At 39.4% G+C, this 21,252-nt stretch overlaps 1 protein-coding gene across 1 annotated transcript; it reads right to left on the bottom strand.

Moving 5' to 3' along the window:
- Positions 1-1,112: 1,112 nt before the first annotated feature.
- Positions 1,113-20,508, bottom strand: ggt5a (gamma-glutamyltransferase 5a). Its single transcript, XM_061729821.1, has 12 exons — positions 20,197-20,508; positions 18,459-18,586; positions 17,167-17,262; positions 13,835-14,021; positions 13,577-13,737; positions 13,197-13,343; positions 11,157-11,287; positions 7,414-7,598; positions 7,048-7,139; positions 2,865-2,971; positions 1,884-1,994; positions 1,113-1,792 (listed from the first exon to the last, which is right to left on the bottom strand). The coding sequence occupies exons 1-12, from the start codon at positions 20,409-20,411 to the stop codon at positions 1,646-1,648; spliced, it is 1,707 nt and encodes a 568-aa protein (XP_061585805.1). The 5' UTR covers positions 20,412-20,508; the 3' UTR covers positions 1,113-1,645.
- Between the last annotated feature and the right edge of the window lie 744 nt (positions 20,509-21,252).

Genomic DNA, 21,252 nt, shown 5'->3' with positions numbered 1-21,252 from the left:
TCTGCCCAGCTTAAGTGGTCAAAGCTTGAAGTGGGCAAGGTCCATCGTTGCCGAACAAGTCATAGCATCAAGTTCCCAAAACTACAAAACAAGAATGAAGCTTCTCCCATATCACAAGATAAGACTTTAAACGTTTTTCTGGATAAGTCTCACTATTAGTGCTGCCTAAGGCGGTCCTGAACCATCTCTACGCTACGCTGTTATACACACAGGCTTCTGACACCTCCCCTGATGCACCGGGAGCCTCATCTTTCTTGGTCTATGAACCGACATGCTTCCTTCACGTGTCAATCACTACGTTTACATGCAGTCAAAATTCGGGTTATTGCTAATATTCCGGTTACTGAAACATTCGGAATATTCCGTTTACATGGTAATTAATCATTCGGGATATCTGGATCAAACCAGCGACGCACGGAGAACGTGATGACGCAATTCCCGTCATTTCCGCTTCTTCTTCCTGTATCCAAATTCAAAACAAATGCTGCTTTGCGCAACTTTTCGCTCACCTTCTTGTAAATCCTCTATCCCGGTACTTTCTACCGTCTACAAATGCAGAAATGTTCATATCCTTCATTACATTTATGAAGTGATTAGTCTCCTCCTGGTCTTGCGTTTCTCCGTGTTTAGAAGAACTTCCTGGACTCAAAAGACCAGGATTCCTTGTGAACAGAGCATGCACAGAAAACAAATTCATGTTCTGTTTGATGGGGATATTCCGTTTGGCGTTTACATGACCCAATATTCGGGTTTTAAAAGGAGCAACCCAGGGGTCGGGTTATTGGCGTTTACATGGCCCAACAAATTCGGGTTATTGCCAATATTCGGGTTTTAAAAGGGTTATTGATGCATGGAAACACAGTCATTAATGCTGGGCTGAGGGTAGGAAAAGGGTTCGGGTCTGCTGGGATTCTGCGTGTCAGAGGTGAGGTCCACCCCGGACAGATGCTCCTGGGTCACACGAACAGAGCTGGGGAGACTTGGTTGAAGAGGGACCTGTTGCACTTTGTCTCTGTCGTAGCTCATGTTGCATTTGGACCAAAGAAGAAAAAGAGGGGGAAAAAAATAATAAAAAGTCTCTTTTTATTCATTGTTTTTCAAGATCAATTTGAATATTACAAATAATTTCCACGGTTCATTTACAGCATATTAAAAAACAGAACAAACTGTACTGTGATGTAAAAAGTTAAAGAATAACTACAGCGCCGTGTGGTTTGAATGCCAGATACCAGACACAAACAGCTTATTCACATCTATACTGGCCTATGTTGAGATTTTATGACTATTTATGACCTGATTAGTTACAGTACATGTACTCATATAACGTTGTTTGTATGATGAGATGGACACGGTCTGATCGTTTCACAACAGTAACATGAAAGAGATGACAAAATTAAAAGAGATAGAATTTGAATGTGTCCAAAGGAGCAGCCCAGTAGAGGATCAGGCTTTCAGACTCTTCGTTGTGTTTTCTAAATCCCAGCGCATCATCTTCACTCCGTGTTCTGCTCAGTGACACTCGCTACCGCAACCGTTCAGCATATAGTCTCTTTTTTACTGTCTCGTTCAGAGATTTTGCAGCCGGACATACATCTCCTGTGTCCTTGTGGCGAAGGAAAATAAGCGGCATCCCTCTCTCCTCCTGTCAGTAACCAGCTGGCTCCCCGAGTTTTCTGGCGTCAGACACGGCGCAGATGCAGCCGCTCTCTCTCTCCACAGCGTTGACCACGTTGAAGAATCTCTTCGCCGTCACATGATTCTGTCCAAGAGCTTTGAGAGCCTCAATTACATCCTGAGGAGCAAAGTGGAGAGGCAATTCAGATGGAACAAAAGGCAGCGTGACATGTCATTTAAAGAGAAAAAAAAAACGCTGAATGTATTACGTTATCAAAGGCGGGTTCAAATTTCACTGCGTTTTCAGAGTCAACGAAAGCAACAGGGGTGGCGATGGCGTCCTTAAGGCTTTTCCCGAACCAAAGGTGGTTGATGAGCGCCTGGAAGAGAAGAAAAGCAATACGCTGTAATAGGGCTGCACGATTAATCGTTAAAAAAAAATCGCGATCTCGATTCATGCTTGATCGCGATCTCATTTCCAAATGACGACGATTTAAAAAAAAAAAAAAAAAAAAAAAAATTTTTTTTTTTTTTTTTTTTTAAAGATGGCTGCATAAAAAAAAAAGGACTAGGCCTATGTTCTAGGTTGTTGTAGTCCTGTCATGGTCAACTATCATGTTGTCATGTTTGTTATATTTTGTTAATGATTGTGGATTACATTTGGAGAAACATCTACCTTTCTCATCACCTGACACATATTGCACATAAATATTGTTAAAATTGTTATAGTTAAAATTATTTAAAGACAAGAGAGATGTTTATTGTTTTTATGTTCAATGTCAGCTATTACAGCAAAAAGCAGCCAGAGGAATAATTTGTTGCCTCAGAACTACAGGATCTGTTACAAGTCCCCTTTCTGAAAGGGTGTTCAACTCAGGGAGGAACAAATATTGTTCAAAATTGTTATTATTGTTTAAATTATTAAAAGGTTTGTGTAAAGAAGACAAGAGATGTTTATTGTTATTATATTTTTGTTCAGCTGTTGCAAAGTTAAAGTAATAAGTGCAATAAATTTTATATTGGAAAAAAATCATGAGAGAATCGTGATCTCAATTCTAAGCAAAAAAATCGTGATTCTCATTTTGTCCAGAATCGTGCAGCCCTACGCTGTAATCTGCATTACAGTTGCAGGATGGATTATGGACATGGGGGCACTCATCAAGCCGGCCTTTGCCATGACAACAGTGAGGTACGCTAGTGTGCAGCAATTAAAGGGAATGGCTCTTGGCGTGATTGCCATGGACACATACTGAGGCCACCCCGGTCGTGATCATGCCTCCGCCGGTCGAGCCAATCACCAGTGTCTTTGACGGAGACTTCAGCACAGCGGGGGTCATGGAGGAGGGAGGCCGCTCTCCTGCAAACACAACAAAGGCCCCACATGACATGACAGATGACTGCAATTCAGACTGATCGATGGGCTGAAAATGGCAAATGAAAATCAAATAGTGAAAGGTGCACGTAGTATTTAATCGTGTGTGTGCCGCGTCTTTTCTTCAACATCGAAAACCAGACTCTAAATCACCTTAAAGGAGATTTATTGAGCGAAATCTGAGTTTTATTCCTCTGCATCATAAATAAACAGAATGTTCCTAGTATGTCTGTGGTATTTGTCCACAGACTACACCCCTGTACAAGCTGTTCAGACTTTCATCCGGCTGTGATGTCGAGTCTAAACTGCTCAAAGCTGGCGAGCAGCTCGTCTCAATGTAAAATTAATCTTCTTCCTCATACTTGCCTTCCTAGGGCTGGGCGATATATCGAGATTTTAATATATATTGATATATTTTCAAACGCGATATGGTACGAGACAATATTGTTTATATCGAGAGAAAAAAAAAAGTATGATTTTGATATAGCTTATTTTGTGACAAATTGACTTGAATGTTTTATTTGAGATTTGCACAAATGTTTTGTTATTTGCACAACTGTCAACCTCAGTGGAAAAGTCTGCCTGTTACTGTCTACATTGTATTAATTGCACAGTGTATTTTAATTTAATTGTTATGCAGGAAAGGGATATTTGTTTTATTTTATTCAAGAAGCATTTTTATTCTATATATGCAGGCAGTTTATTTTTATTTCATTTGTTTTATACATTTTGATATTGTGCAGACCTCTGTTAATAAAGGAACCTGTGTGACATTTGGCACGAGGCTTTGTATTAAAACTGACTGTTTTTTTAAGGGTTTGCCTCAGAAAAAAATGAAGCTAACAGAGATGCTATGCTATAATGCTTTGGGGGAAACCCCAATTATGTCACAGAAAAAATATCGATATTTATATCGAGTATCGCCATTCAGCTAGAAAATATCGAGTTATGACTTTTGGTCCATATCGCCCAGCCTATGCCGTCCACCATCTTTTCTGTGTTAGAGCCACTTCTTCTGCCTCTAACATGAAAATGTCAACACTACTAGTTGTGACAAATGCTCTTTTCTTGGCTAGGAAAGCGCTCACCAATAATAAGAGCACTTTTAACGTCAAATAAACTGAAAATTAGGTGACTACTTTTACTGTAGACTGTAATAGCCCAACAGCTATCTTTAAAGAAATCATTTTGGGCATATACTATAAACTGTTAAAAGACTGATTGAGCTTCCAGATCCGAAAAGTGAAGCCAATACTGAAGCTAGGGCTGTGCGATTAATCGATTTTAAATCTAAATCGGATTTATTAATCAAGACGATGTTAAAAAAAGGAAAATGGATTTTCCTTTTTTGCAGCTGGCTGCATTACAGACAGAGCTCATCTAGTCATCTTTGTTTGGTCAAGAAAATTGTAAATGTTGTCACTTTACTAAACTCAAGGAGGATTTACAGTATCTTTCAATTGCACTTCATTCCCAATAGGGAAATTTGTTTGCTATTTTTCTTTAAAAAATAAAGATAAAATATTTGAAACAATTTATTCCATTGTCTTTTGTAGTTTTACCAAAAAAAAAAAATCGAAAATCGGGTTTTCAGAGAAAAGAAATCGGGATTAAATTTTTGTCCAAAATCGCCCAGCCCTAACTGAAGTACATATCTAAAAAGCCCTGAGAAAATGGGAACTCCTGTGTTTGATTTGTTACACGAGTTCAGTGTCGTGGTCCCTGGAGGGTGTACTCTTAATTCAAGCCCTTTTTTAGCAACCCATACAGAAAAGGACAAACGCTTATAAACAGACATGTAAGATGGGCCAGCCGTATCTGCAGTTATTTGTTTAATTTGACATTTGATTGTTTTTTTTTTTTAAACGGTTAATTGAACACAATGTACTGTAGCTTTTACTGTGGCCGTCTTCCTGGAGTGTTGAGCCTAGCCCAGAGATTGTAATAACATCACTGACTGCGTTTCCATGCATCAATAACCCTTTTAAAACCCGAATATTGGCAATAACCCGAATTTGCACGGCCATGTAAACACCAATAACCCCTTTGAATAACCAGAATGTGCTCATATTCGGGTTTTTAAAAACCTGAATATGACCCCTGGGTTACTCCTTTTAAAACCTGAATATTGGGTCATGTAAACACCTAACGGAATATCCCTATCAAACGGAACAGGAATTTGTTTTCTGCGCATGCATGCTCTGTTCGTAAGGAAGGAAGTTCTTATAAACACGGAGAAACGCAAGACCACGCCACACTTTTGGAGTGAGGAGGAGACTAATCACTTCATAAATGTAATGAAGGATATGAACATTTTGGCATTTGTAGACGGTAGAAAGTACGGGGATAGCAAGATTTACAAGAAGGTGAGCGAAAAGTTGCGCGAAGCAGCATTTGTATTGAATTTGGATACAGGAAGAAGAAGCGGAAATGGCGGGAATTGCGTCATGATGTTCTCCACGCGTCGCTGGTTTGATCCAGATATCCTGAATGATTAACTACCATGTATACAGGGATAACCCTGTTTGTTCAAGCATGTAAATGGAATATTCCGAATGTTTCAGTAACCGGAATATTAGCAATAACCCGAATTTTGACTGCATGTAAACATAGTCATTTACAAGGTCCCAACCCTCATAGCTGATGTTTTCATCTGACATCGTGCCGGCGTCTTTGAGCGTGGATAAAGAGGCAGCAGCTCCTCTAGCTCCTCTCAAGAGGAACTAATGGACTAATGTTAACGGAGCTGTGTAGCCCTGCTTACATTAGCTGAGCTGATGTATGTAGATTTGCAAGAATGTTGCGGAGGAGGTTTTTGTTTGAATAGCTCACTTCATCTAACCTACACATAATTAAAAGGAAAACAACGATTTAATTAACGTGCCATTCGTCTAGGTTAATGATAAATGCCGCACTGTGATCAAGGGCTACGGTTCGGTGTGAAATGATCATTCAGAGAACATTTAAAGCATCATGAACCCCCTCACATCACGCTGCCATGTGGGCTCCTCTGCTCATCTGTTACCTGCCCTCTTTCCCACATTTCCAAGGTTCACTCTTGTTCGCTATTTAATAGAGAAATGCTTCCAGCCTCATTACAGAACTATCATGTTTGGCACCTTATGAACTATGAACTACTGATAGTGATGAAAGGGCTGAAATTAAATAAAAAAAACAAATAAATGGACACATGCCAAAATTGGTTTTGTGGTTAATACTAATGAAAGCGGAACAGATGTTGGGTCATAAGGGTAAATGGTGGTAAGACAATGTTTTTTTTAATGACATTATTGTCTCTTTACTGAGTCTGAAGTCAACTTTCTGCCACATAAAACCTGTTGAAGGCAATCTCATTTTATTTAAGAGCCTAAACCAGGGGTCGGCAACCCAAAATGTTGAAAGAGCCGTATTGGACCAAAAACACAAAAAACAAATATGTCTGGAGCTGCAAAAAATGAAAAGTCTTTTATAAGCCTTAGAATGAAAACAACACATGCTGCATGTTTCTATATTAGTTATAACTGGGGGATTTTTTTTTCAATATGCACTTCGAGAAAAAAGTTGAAATGTCAAGAAAAGTCGAAATGTTGAGAAAAAAGTCAAAATTTTGAGAAAAAAAAAGTCGAAATGTCGAGAAAAAAGTCAAAATGTCAAGGAAAGTCAAAATTTCATGAAAAAAGTCTAAATTAAAAAAGGAAAGGAAAAGGGAAGAAAAAGAGAAAAAAAGGAAAAAAAGAAAAGAGAAAAAAAGGAAAAAAAAGAAAAGAAAGAGAAAAAAAGGAAAAAAAGAAAAGAAAGAGAAAAAAAAGAAAAAAAGAGAAGGAAAAAAAGGAAAAAAAGAAGAAAAAAGAGGGAAAAAAAGGAAAAAGAAGAAAAAAAGGAAAAAAAAAGGTCAAACATTTTTGAAAAAGCTCCAGGAGCCACTAGGGCCGTGCTAAAGAGCCACATGCGGCTCTACGGCTGCGAGTTGCCGACCCCTGGCCTAAACCTACTACATACAACCCTACCGGTGGGTTTTCACAGGTGCAAAACAAAAATCCATCATGCATCCATCTGATTACCAGAAATGATCCTATCGAATTTCCCGCAGAAGTCGGAGAGCTCATTGTTAAGGATGACTCCGGTTCTTGGAGAGAAGACCTTAGAGCCAAATCTGTGGAGAAAAATACAAACGCAACGAGATGATCAAGATTGGGAGGCCGGTTCACATACCAATGAATTTCTTGGATGCCACCCAGCTTTAAAAGTCGAGCTACCTGACTGTGCTGTTACTTGAATATGGAACAGATACCTTATCACGACTCTTATTGCTTCAAGGTCTCATAGAAAAGAAAGCTCCCTCTCTGTTGTTTTCTCAGAAGAAGTACAGGCTATAAATAAGTGCTGGCTGGTTTCTACCTGTGAGGCAGAAGTTTTCAGATACTGACAAGTGGTTGATGGTGCTGGTGACAGACACGGCGGATCCGTCCGCGGCCAGCACAGATACATGCGTGGTGCCCACGCTGTCCAGGTGAGGGGTGATGTTGTAATACTGGGGATCGTGTGTCCCATCGTCTCTGATCAAGCTGCGAATGTGGTCGGCAAAACTATCCTCTGTGAACTTCTTTGCCATCTGTGAAAAGCAGAGAGCAGTGTAAACCACAAACACACGCCCGTGGAGCAGAAAAGCATGCAGAAGATTAAATCAAAGATCAGTTTAAAAGAGATTTGCAGCCTTTTTTCAACCCTTTCCTGCCCAGTTTTGGTACTATTTCTGTTTATCCCTTTCTTTGCAATATTACACCCATTTATCTCAGAATAAAAAGGCCCATATTTTTTAATCAGAATTCATTATGTATGTGCTAAATTTAGGGTTCACCTCAAAATCTCCAGTTACTAAATGCAAAAAACTAATAAGTAAAGCTGTCAGATACAGTATAACTGCTCTAACTAACTAACTAAAAAAGCTAAAAACATCAATAACTGCACACACGACTCGAATTATAACAGCCCACTTCAAAGGGATAAATTGGTTTACAGACCATGACCAGCTAATTGACATGAGGTACAGTTTACAAGTAAGACATGTTTTTTCAATTAAACATATCACACATAGTTTATATATTAAAGCTCCAGAGAATTCATAAAACAGTTGATATTTGCTTGTATCAGCTAGTTCAGGGGTCGGCAACCCAAAATGTTGAAAGAGCCATATTTGACCAAAAACACAAAAAACAAATATGTCTGGAGCCGCAAAAAATGAAGTCTTGTATAAGCCTTAGAATGAAGGCAACACATGCTGCATGTATCTAAATTAGTTATAACTAGGGGAAAAACATTTTTTTCATTATGCACTTTGAGAAAAAGTCGAAATATCGAGAAAAAAGTCGAAATGTTAAGATTAATGTTGAAGTACAATCTTGAGAAAAACGTTGAAATGTTGAGGAAATAGTCAAAATTTCGTGAAAAAAGTAGAAATGTTAAGAAAAGTCGAAATGTCGAGAAAAAAGTTGAAATTAAAGAGAAAAAAAAGGAAAAAGAAGAAAAAAAGAGAAATAAAAGGAGAAAAAAGAAGTAAAAAATAGGAAAAAAAAGGAAAAAAAAGGTCAAACATTTTTGAAAAACTCCAGGAGCCACTAGGGCGGCGCTATAGAGCTGCATGCGGCTCTAGAGCCGCGAGTTGCAGACCCCTGGTTTAGTCCAAACAGATTTGCAGGTAATATTTCTTGAGAGTTGTGTGGTTTCTGTCCTGTCTTTTATGTTTATGAATCACTGGTTGTTGTCTGTTTGGTGTGTTTTTATTTTGTGCTTTTATGTGCTCTTATCTATTTTACTCTTTTTTTAGTTTTTACTATTTTATTATGTCTTACTTTACTCATTGTGCAGCACTTTGGTAACCTTGTTGTTTTTAAAATGTGCTATATAAATAAAGTGGATTGGATTGGATTTCTTATCTGTTGTGTGAAGTCATCCTTACAAACTAGAACTTGTTGTAGAGTTCTGCAAGGTTCTGTGCTTGGACCAGTACATTTCCCTTCATGTACCGTGTCCCTCCTTCAGTTAATCATTAGGCAGCTTTGAGGTGACATACGTTGCCAATTTTCTTTCAAAGCGGAGGCGGCGGCCTCATCTGAGCATCTTCGACGCTTCATGAACAGACTGTCATTAGAGGCCGTGGACAGCGTTGCTTTGGCTTCAATGCCGGGATCATTTCTGACCAGAATTTGTCTTTTAATCTCACAGCAACAGGTTTCCATGACTACCTTCTTTCAGTCTGACAGTATTGCCAAACTTTCAGGAACAACGGTCTCAGAGTGGTGCCGAGCAGTCAAGGCATCTACTCCGTCACGATTGGATGACTGGGTTTCTTTGATTAGTTGGCTCCGAAAAGCCTCCATTTGGCCCTGCATACTGCATAGTTAGAGAGTTTTAACTACTTTTCTTTGGCTCCCTGTTAAATCCAGGATTGACTTTAAAATTCTTCTCCTCTCTTACTGACCTGAAACAGTAACTGTGGCACTGCTGACGGTGCAGGTCTGTTAAAGGGGATGTGTTCCTCTCCACCATTACGTCATGCTACGGTAGTTTAGGATATGTGACTGAAGCAAAATTAAACTCTAATCTAATCTATTGATTTATTTAGGTAGGCTGCTTTATCAGAACTAGCATCAAAGTTATTGTGTAATGAATTTTACTTAATTGGACGGAATTCAGTCGCAAATCAGTTGTTGGGTTCAATTTGAAATATATTTGAATTATTATTAGTTCTCCAGCTAATGAGTATCACTATGATATATCCAGTATTCGAGTTGTAAAAAAAAAAAAAAAAATCAGGGGGGATGGTGGATTTGATCATATGGGGACAGATAATTTTTGCTGATTACAAATAATATAATATATAACAAATAATAGCACTGACCAAAACTCCTGCAGAAATACTGCAGGAATGACATAGCAGCAGTTAAATGCAGCCTTCTGTAAGCTTTAAATATCCACTGGGCTTACATCAAATACATCAAAACACAACAATAAAAAACAGTTTTCTGAACTTATCAATATGACTCTGTCCTTCACAGGATAAGTAAAATGGATCACTGCAAAAACTCAAAATAAGAATATTTGTCCTATTTCTAGTTAAAATGTCTCATTTTAGTAAAAAACAAATCTTATTACACTTAAAACAAGACTCATCACTGGAAAAAACAACAATTTTCACCTGTTTCAAGTAAATTTTCACTTGAAATAAGTAGAAAAATCTGCCAGTGGAAAAAGATTTTTTTGCTTGTAATGAGAAGATAAATCTTGTCCCACTGGCAGATTTTCCTACTTATTTCAAGTGAAAATTTACTTGAAACAGGTGAAAATTGTCAAATAAGTTATTTTTCTGGTGATGACTCTAAATGTTGAAATAGCAGTAAAACCACATTCATTGATGAAATGACATAAGGGATGGAAAGGGGGGGTGGCAGTTTTACAGGGGGGATGATTTGGACCGTTTTTATTTCAGGGGGGGATGCCATCCCCCCTCATCCCCCCTCAACTCCAGTACTGGATATATCTCGTCTTTTGTACTGCTGACAGTATGTCTGTGTCTCCTCTCTGTTTATTTTTCTCTCTGTCTGTTCCGTCTTTTCCTGCTCTGCCCAGCTGGTTTTCAGCAGGAGGATCCCTTTTATGATCCAGGTCCTGGTCCAGGTTTCTTCCTCCTAAAGGGGAGTTTTTCTTGCCACTGTTTGGCTTAAGGTTTTTCTCCCACATGAGGAGTTTTTACCTGCCATTGTTAAGTTTATTACATAAACTTAACAATGGCAGGTAAAAACTCCTCAGGGGTCATGTTCTGGTTCTCTACACAGCACCTAGAGACAAATTGCATTGTCATAGACGCTATATAAATAAAATTGAATTTAACTGAATTATTGATTTAGAATGATCGGTATTCGATAGGCCCTGTATTAAATGTGTTTACTTTCTCTCTAAAATGCCCTGACGGTAATTTTGTTAACTTCAAATATTTGAAATGGGATTGAACTTAATTTATGGTACTATAACTTTAAATAAAGCAAATTATACATTTTTCCCGGGTTCTAAACCACATTTTTACTTTACTATTCAAAAAGAAATGTTGACAAATGCAAAAGTATCATGGGCAACTCTATAAACGAAAGGTGCCCGTAGATTTTGCAGGACTTACTTGTTCTGGTCTGACTTTCGGATCCCTGATGAGCTTTTTTAGTCCATTTGCAAATTTAAAAGCTTCAATATAGCGGTGATAAAATAGCGTCTTTTGTTCATTGGTCAGAACTGGGGAATTCATCTGATATCCTTAAAAAAAAACAAAAAAAAAACAATAATAAGTATATTTTCACTGAGACCTATTTCAAAATGTTGTTAAAATAGTCTCATAAGTCCAACACTAACCACTCAGATGACTAATATTAATATAAAAGGTATTAAAAAAAAAAAAAAAAGTTAAATAGGAGGCATACAGGACTGTCTCCGAAAATTAGAATATTGTGATAAAGTCCTTTATTTTCTGTAATGCAAAAGTATCATACATTCTGGATTCATTACAAATCAACTGAAATATTGCAAGCCTTTTATTATTTTAATATAATATATTATATATATATATATATATATATATTAGGGATGCAACGGTTCTCGGTATAAAACCGAACCGTTCGGTTCGCCCTCCACGGTTCAATACGCCCATGTGTGCCGCGGATTTTCGGTTTTGCCATTAATTTTGCATTAATGCTTTACAATCCACGTGTTTGTGTGCCTGTCAGCTGCTGCAGAACAGCGCTCCGCGAGTCACTGCTGTAGCTCCGCCCACTCCCCGCTCACACAGAGCAGACACGGAGCGGGGGAGTTGAGAGAAAAAAGTTCGAAGAAGCGCCGGCTTCATTCAAATCTCCGGTGGCATCATTTCGGTTTCGCTGTTGATTACAACGACGGTGGAGTGAAAACAGTTAACAACGCTTTTACTGTCTGCAATCATTGCTTGAGACCGGCTAGTGGAAGATCAGAGTCTCCGCCTGGTCAGTGAAACGTTACACTGAGCAGGCGGAGACGGCTTATTTTCAGGAAGGAAACAAACAGCTTTACAGTCATAAACAAAGGCAGACTCCAACTCTAACGTCTCGGGCAAAACTCCCCCAATAATTAAATTAAAACACCTGAAAGAAACCCGAGGTTCAGCCCTCCCTCCCTCTGCCACCACCGCTCCTTCATGACATCACGTGCATTACTGTGACCGGCAGAGAGACGAGAGAATTCAGGCTGATCTCCCCAACTTTAACTCTCCCATATCAGGATCAAGCTACAATATTTTGTAATATTGTAATAATTATAATTATAATAATTTACAATATTTTCGCGGAGGGGAACCGTCCTCCGCTCGCGTCGGACGGTTCACGCACATATATTTCTGATAATGTACCTCGTCGGGCATTATCCCTTACGTATTTAATAGTGTAAAATGTACTTACTGTACTGAGTTGTCAAGATTAAGAGGCTGTTGACTATAAAGAATTATAGTAATTTACATTTTGAAAAGTGATGAGAGAAATAAACAGATAATTTTGGAAAAAAAAGCTCTCTTCATGCACATAAAGGCTAATTTATGGTTCTGCGTTACACCAACGCAGAGCCTACGGCGTAGGGTACGCGGCGGCGCGCACCCCTACGCCGTAGGCTCTGCGTCGATTTAACCCAGAACCATAATTTAGGTTTAACTTAAACCGAAACCGAACCGAAACCGTGGCCTAAAAACCGAAACCGAAACCGAACCGTGGGCTACCTGAACCGTTGCACCCCTAATATATATATATATATATATATATATATATATATATATATATATATATATATATTAATTGCTGATCATGGTTTACAGCTTAAGAAAACTCAAATATCCTATCTCAAAAAATTGGAATATTCTGGGAATCTTAATCTTAAACTGTAAAGCATAATCAGCAATATTAAAATAATAAAAGGCTTGCAATATTTCAGTTGATTTGTAATGAATCCAGAATGTATGACATTTGATTTTTTTTTTTTTTTTTTTAAATTGCATTACAGAAAATAAAGAACTTTATCACAATATTATAATTTTCTGAGACCTGTAAATCTAGCTGGCTCTGGTAAACACATTTTTTTTTACATGATTAATTTCGTGATTTGAAAGTGTAGGGAAGTGGCATTTCTGCCATATGTCTCCAGCACGAACCTTTCAGGATGTTGAGGACGAGGCTGAGGATGACTCCTCCCGCGGGGGGTGGAGGGATGTACATCTGGTACTCTCCCAAAGGCACAGCCCACGCATCGCTCTCTGTAGCTTCATACAGAGCCAAGTCCTGCAGCGTGAGCGTTCCTCCTGTGCAGGAGAATTGAAACAAATGCTTTCTGTTAAGCAAAATTAAAGAAAAGGCCATCTCAGTTGCCACATAAATCAAGACTTTTAATGGATCTGGGCGGCTCACGTTGGAGTCTGAGGGATCACCGCCATGCTTTTGCAGACCCAATTGATTTGTTCGCTTGTAATTAGATGACTGTGTCTGGCAGGCAGAAACAAATGCCTGAAGAAAAGAGCACCCCGTCTGACAATACCTGCCTCCTGTACATCATGGATTAAATCCTCTGCTATCCGCCCGGTGTAAAAAGCATCTGCTCCACGGTTGGCAATCGTCTCCAAAGTGTCGGCCAGTTTCTCAAATTTCACAAGGTCTCCAGTTTTCAGCAAGTTCCCATTCACGTCAGAAAACACTTCCCTGAAGGCCAAGGATGAGAGAGAGAGAGGGAGAGAGGGGAAACGCCAGTTTGTCATGTGTCATATTTTTGTATTGTGGCTCATTTAATCTTCTGTACCTAAGTGCCTGGGTCTCATTTGTGTCGATGTACGGGATGTATCGACCCAGGATCTGAGGAATGGGGAATCCCTCTCTGGCCAGCTTGATGGCTGGCTGGAAGAGGGTTGCCCATGGCAACTTTCCATAAAGGTCGTGTGCTTTTTTATAACCTCGAATCTCTCCTGGAACCGCAATCCATTGACTGCCTGCAAAGATGGACAAACGGACAGCAGGTGAAGGACATTAAACTTAAACTTTATTTATTTATATAGCACCAAATCATACAATATGAATGCAACACATAAAACACAATTTAAAACATCCCATACGACCCCCCCACACACACACACACACACACACACACACACACTGGACTGGTGACATGGCTTAGCACTAACGATCCAGGTGAGGAAAACACTACCTATGGGTGGTCGTCCACACCGAGAGGCTCCACCGACCACGACCACAAGGAGCATCGCCACAGAGACCCCCCCAACCCGGACAGACCAGGACAGACCCCACACAGACGGTGGAGTCCCACCCCCAGCTACCCAGGCCTGAGGGACCCCCATGACGACACCCCCATGGGCGGAGCAGGCACACCTCCCAGTGTGGACGACCCCCCTGAGGAAACACTGGAGCTAAAAACTAAAAGATTAAAAGAAAGTAAAAAATGCCTAAAAAGTGTAAAATTTTAGAGAAATCTATACAAAACTTAAGATGAATAATAAATAACATAAAATAGAATAAAAGTCATTAAAAATGGATTAAAGGTTTAAAGATAATAAAAGAGCCAAATAAATAAAACACAATAGATGAAAAGACTAGGTAAATGAGATCAGATAAAAGCCAAACTAAAAAAGTGTGTCTTGAGCCTCCTTTTAAAAATATCAACGTTCTCTGCGGCCCTGAGGTTCTCTGGCAGGCTGTTCCATAAAGAGGGGCCATAATGGCTGAATGCAGCCTTTACCACCGCATTCACAAAGGTTTCAGGACTTTTCCCATTTCCTTTTTCTAGAAATGGCGACAATTTAATTCAATTACATATAGTGAGAAACATGTTTTTTTGTAACAGCTGTCAGTCATGTAGTTGCATTAACCCTTGTGCTGTCTTAGGGTCGAGGGAGGGTGAAGGGAGAAAAGAAGGAAGGAAGGAAAGAAGGGAGAAAAGGAAGGAAGGGAGAAAGGAGAAAAGAAGGAAGGAAGTAGGAAAGGGAGTAAGGAAGGGAGAAAAGATGGAAGGGAGGAAAGAAGGGAGAAAAAGGAAGGAAGAAAGGAGAAAAGAAGGAAGAAAGTAGGAAAGGGAGTAAGGAAGGGAGAAAAGATGGAAGAAAGGAAGGAAGGAAGAAAGGAGAAAAGAAGGAAGAAAGTAGGAAAGCGAGTAAGGAAGGGAGAAAAGATGGAAGGAAGGAAGGAAGAAAGGAGAAAAGAAGGAAGGAAAGGGAGTAAGGAAGGGAGAAAAGAAGGAAGGAAGGGAGAAAGGAGAAAAGAAGGAAGGAAGGAAGGAAGGAAGGAAGGAAGGAAGGAAGGAAGGAAGGAAGGAAGGAAGGAAGGAAGGAAGGAAGGAAGGAGAAAAGAGAGTAAGGACGGGAGAAAATATGGAAGGGAGGAAAGAAGGGAGAAAAGATGGAAGGAAGGGAGAAAGGAAGGAAGGAGGAAAGGGAGTAAGGAAGGGAGAAAAGATGGAAGGGAGGAAAGAAGGGAGAAAAGGAAGGAAGGAAGAAAGGAGAAAAGGAAGAAAGTAGGAAAGCGAGTAAGGAAGGGAGAAAAGATGGAAGGAAGGAAAGAAAGAAGAAAGGAGAAAAGAAGGAAGGGAGAAAGGAGAAAAGAAGGAAGGAAGGAAGGAAGTAGAAAAGGGAGTAAGGACGGGAGAAAAGATGGAAGGAAGGGAGAAAGCAAGGAAAGAAGGGAGGAAAGGAAAGAAGGGAGGGAGGAAGGAATGGAGAAAAGGAAAGAAAGAAGGGAGGGAAGAAGGAAGGAATGGAGAAAATATGGAAAGAAGGAAGGAAAAGCAAAGAAGGTAATAAAGGAACGAATGACGAAAGGGAGGTAGGAAGAAAAAGGAGTAAAGGAGGGTAAAAAAGGAGGAAAAGAGGAAAGGAAGAAGGAAGGAGAGAGCATGGCAGGAGGAAAGAAGGATAGAAGAATTAGGTCATTTTGACCCAAAGACAGTACAAGGGTTAACTAACATCTAGCAGTTTCCTGATCTGCTGTCACACGTCTTTTAAAGTTGGTTCTTGTTTCCTGATAAAATGTCCTAAAGTGTTCACTCCAACTGAAACTTTATAAATACTATTAAGCTAAAATATGTTTTTATCACATTGAACTGGATTTAATTTGGGTTAAACAGAATAAAAATGACTGAAGTGGACATTAGTTGAACTTGTTTATGCCCCGATATTATTGAAGTCTGTTCAATTCAGTTCAATTCAATTCAATTGACTGGTGCTATTGTAAACTGGAACTTTATAAAAACATAAAGAAATAAAAATGTAACTATTACACTGAAATATATACAGGACTGTCTCAGAAAATTTGAATATTGTGATAAAGTTCTTTATTTTCTGTAATGCAATTAAAAAACCAAAATGTCATACATTCTGGATTCATTACAAATCAACTGAAATATTGCAAGCCTTTTATTATTTTAATATTGCTGATTATGGCTTACAGTTTAAGATTCCCAGAATATTCAAAATTTTTGAGATAGGATATTTGAGTTTTCTTAAGCTGTAAGCCATTATCAGCAATATTAAAATAATAAAAGGCTTGCAATATTTCAGTTGATTTGTAATGAATCCAGAATGTATGACATTTTGGTTTTTTTTTGTTTTTCTTTTTCTTTTTTTTTTTTTTTAAAATTGCATTACAGAAAATAAAGAACTTTATCACAATATTCTAATTTTCTGAGACAGTCCTGTATTTATTTGAACTGAAATTTGTTTTTGGAGCAAAATAGCTTGCAGCAGAACTCAGTTGTATTTATATGAGATATGTTGGTTTTCTGGGGAAGGGGTAGGTAGATTTATCTGCCTCTTTGGTTAATAGCTGCTCTGCCTCAGAGACTGTTCAGAGTTCAGACTTCACGTCAGGACTGTTAAACCTGTCACTGTGTCGTCACAATCTGTTGAATGAAAGCCAAAATAAAGAGCCCTTTCAAGGTCCAGGGAACAAATAACCAGAATTGTCAGTCCTGTCACAAATCACTGAATAAACATGTTCACCCCCTCCACTTCTTCAAGAGCATAGGAGTCTGTAAGTTGATACTTGGCGTGACAAAGCAGGAAAACAAGCCCTGCTGCCTCAGGTATGGGCATGAGTAAACATATGCATTTCTTTGGAACAGAGTACCTGCCATGAGTTGGAAAGTCTTGGGACAGGACTGCAGCAGGTCAGGCGCAGTCTTTGCAGGTGCAGACTCTCTGGAGGTGATTATTTTCACGTGACCTTAGAGAAGATCAGACATAACCCGTTACTGCTGACTCTCATTACCCCGGCTGTGGGCAGAGGTGTCAAAAGTATTCACATTCATCACTCAGGTAGAAGTATAGATACTAGAGTTTAAAAATACTCCTGTAGAAGTTGAAGTATCAACTCAATTTTTTTACTCAAGTAAAAGTATAAAAGTACTGGTTTCAAAACTACTTAAAGTATAAAAGTAAAAGTAATGTAAGGGGGAAAAAAGCCATTAAGGACAAAAGCCATTGAAAATGAATGCATCTTAGTATAATGCAAATATATTAAAGAACCATATATGTGTACTATTGAGCATTAACATGTGTTTCAGAGAGCAGGAGATATGATGACTAGTTGCCTATAAGTATTGTAATGGTGCAAAAAGTCAAACTTCAGAGGCATGTTATCATTTATCCTAACCTTTATTGGAATGTACATTAGGAATGGGTGATATTTTACCGTTCACGATAAACCGTCAAAAATATTCCCCACGGTAAGAATGATAAATTGAGGAAATGAGCCAGAAAGAAAGAAAGAAATGGGCCTGAAAGAAAGAAAGAAAGAAGCCTGAAGGAAGGAAGGAAGGAAGGAAGGAAGGAAGGAAGGAAGGAAGGAAGGAAGGAAGGAAGGAAGGAAAGAAACAAAGAAAGAAAGAAATGAGCCTGAAAGAAAGAAAGAAAGAAAGAAAGAAATGAGCCTGAAAGAAAGAAAGAAAGAAATGAGCCTGGAAGAAAGAAAGAAAGAAAGAAAGAAAGAAAGAAAGAAAGAAATCGGGATAAATGCCAGAAATTATCGTGATACATTTTTTAGTCCATACCACCCATCCCTAATGTACATCCAAGTTTAGTTGCAGGAATCTGAGGGAACGGATGTAAGAACAAAACTGGACAAGAACATCTGAAACAACCACAACCAAATTCACTCTATCCGGATGGAGCAATTTAACTGGATAGTTTTTATTAAAGGCCGAAATGAAATAGAGTAACAAGGCTGTTTTTAAAATGTAAGGAGTAAAAAGTACAGATAATTGCGTGAAAATGTAAGGAGTAAAAGTAAAAAGTCGTCTGAAAAATAATTACTCCAGTGAAGTATAGATAACCAAAATTTCTACTTAAGTAAGGTAACAAAGTATTTGTACTTTGTTTCTTGACACCTCTGACTGTGGGGGATGAGCGTGCATCTCCTACCAGAGCTGTTCATCACGGTGAAGATGGAGCCCCCTCCGATGCCCATGCTCTGCGGGTTCATGAGGGAGGTGCAGAGCAGTGCAGCGATGGCGCCATCTACCGCGGAGCCCCCGCTCTGGAGCGTGTCCCTACACAACCCCACTGCCAGTTAGTCCATGTTCACAAGTTTGCAAGCAGTAATGTTCATGTTTGCACCAGCAGATGATTTTCAAGGGAAGTCAGTTTCCTCTTGAGTGAATGTGTTAAGTGTTTAAAGGGGACCTATTATGAAAAACACGTTTTCTTTTGCTTTAACATATATAAAGTGGTCTCCACTCAGCCTGCCAACACAGAGAAAGAGGAAAGCAGCCAAATTGTGCAGTGTCTGTACAGCCGTCTGGAGGATCCTTCCAGTGTGATGTGACTTCTACGAGCCGTTCAGAATCTGCTCCTGTCGTTACGTAACCAAAATGCAAACCACGCCCACAACTAAACACCGTGTCCTAACTGCATGTGAGAGTCCCACTATCGTAGCACTGTGTCACATCGGACGCTCTCTGTCCATCTCCCTCCAGCAGCTGCCACTTTATTGAGGTTTTTGTAGTGAAATGAGGAGGAATCATAGAGATAACTTCTCATTTCAACTAACTGGATCAGCCGTTCCTCATCCGGGATTGTTTCCTGCAGCGCTTTCAACCGGCTTTCAACGCGAGCGGCAGGAAGAAAATAGAAGCAGGGCATCGGACAAATGTTCAGCTCAAAACACCACGCTGCGTCGCTGCGTCGCTCGCGGCCAGTTAGGACAGTCCAATAGAAAATAAAGCAATGGAATTGATTTTGTCGCTGACGCTCGCTCGCATCGCATGCAGTTAGGACACGGTGTAACTCCGCCGGCCGGAGCTTCTGCCATTTTTCCGTAGCGGTGTATCGCGTCATTCAGGCAGCCAATCAGCACAGAGCCTCATTATCATAGACCCGCCCACTCAGAATCCCACATAGATAATGAGGTTAGAGAATGGGATGATAAAGACATGCGGTGCGTCCGAAATGCCATACTAAAAAGTATATACTAAAAAGTATACTTAAGTTCGGCACACTTTTGAGTAAATATCAGTAGTATGCATTAATTCGGACGTACTATTCAGAGCGCACACGTCACTTCCTGCCGTTGGGAGGAAGTGACGTGTCACAGCCGCAGTAGCAGCTCCGCTCCGCTATTTCCCGTTTATTCTGGCCTAAACAAGCTGACATTATATAATATTATTATATACGAATATTATAATATTAATATTATATAATAATATTATTATACTTATGACATATACGTATCACTTAGCAACCAAATGCTGCTGCATTGCATTGTGGGAAGTTTCTGCTTAGCTAGTGTCCATCAATCCACACTAATACATTTCTCCGGAATGAGTATGGATAGAGCTACTATTGAGTACTACTAATGTTTCGGACACACAAAAAAATCTCACATACTCATTTTGCATACTCATTAGGGTGGAAGTATGCAATTCCGGACGCAGCCATGGTTTAGAGGCTGAATTTCTAATTTATTTAGCAAAAAACAATCAAAAGCGTGTTTTTAAGACATTCAAGGCCTGTTTAAAATAGGTATTAGATGGCATAATAGATCCCCTTTAAGTATTAACAACTTCATCCACAGGATAGTGTGCGTAACGATCTTCATTGTCCTTTAAGGAGCCGTCTTTTTTCTTCTTTTTTTCATATAAAAGTGTTAGATACGACTCACCTCCCGATCTCTGAGCAGGTCTTTGAGTCTGCAGCCACGGCCGCGGAGTGGAAGCTGCCGGGGGGACACTCGGCGCGCCGCGCGTGCCTGGCGAACACGCTCACGCACACAATAACAGCGACCAGACAGAGCAGCATGAGCGCGCAGCAGGAGTACACCCTCACCCTGGCCCTGGACCTCGCCATGGACGGGTCCCCTCGACGGACCAGAACCATCACCCGAGCTCTCCTCCCGCCAGGTTATGTCCTCGGGAATATTATCATTTCAGAGTTAATGAATGACCGCCCGGCGCTCAGCTCAGCTCCACCTCCTGCGCCCTTGCAGGAAAAAGGAGGAGAAGTTGGAGCTGCAAACCGAAAAAGGGGAGTTCTTCTCATTTGATTACTCTCGTGCGACAGCTGAGTTGGGAACAAACGGCACATTGGAAAAAAAACTGGAAAAACGGGCTTTGACACATTTCAATCCCAACTATTATCACTTTGTTGCAACTAATTTTGCAAAGACCATACTGTGTATGTGTTTGTAGATAGAAAGATGGATAAGTTCCATAGCAACCATGGGAATTAGTTGGGAAGTTATCTTTACCAGTCATACGGAATCTTTACGTAATTGGGAATTAAAAGTTGCGTTCCATACGGACATATACAGGACTGTCTCAGAAAATTAGAATATTGTGATAAAGTTCTTTATTTTCTGTAATGCAATTAAAAAAACAAAAATGTCATACATTCTGGATTCATTACAAATCAACTGAAATATTGCAAGCCTTTTATTATTTTAATATTGCTGATTATGGCTTACAGTTAAAGATTAAGATTCCCAGAATTTTCTAATTTTTTGAGATAGGATATTTGACTTTTCTTAAGCTGTAAGCCATGATCAGCAATATTAAAATAATAAAAGGCTTGCAATATTTCAGTTGATTTGTAATGAATCCAGAATGTATGACATTTTTTGTTTTTGTAATTGCATTACAGAAAATCACATTATTCAAATTTTCGGAGACAGTCCTGTATTATGCTCTTATGTATTGATGTCATAATATACAGGTGAAGG

Source organism: Cololabis saira, chromosome 9 (genome assembly GCF_033807715.1).
Source record: "Cololabis saira isolate AMF1-May2022 chromosome 9, fColSai1.1, whole genome shotgun sequence".
Taxonomy (NCBI): domain Eukaryota; kingdom Metazoa; phylum Chordata; class Actinopteri; order Beloniformes; family Belonidae; genus Cololabis; species Cololabis saira.
This window is presented reverse-complemented; position numbering and strand designations above follow the sequence as displayed.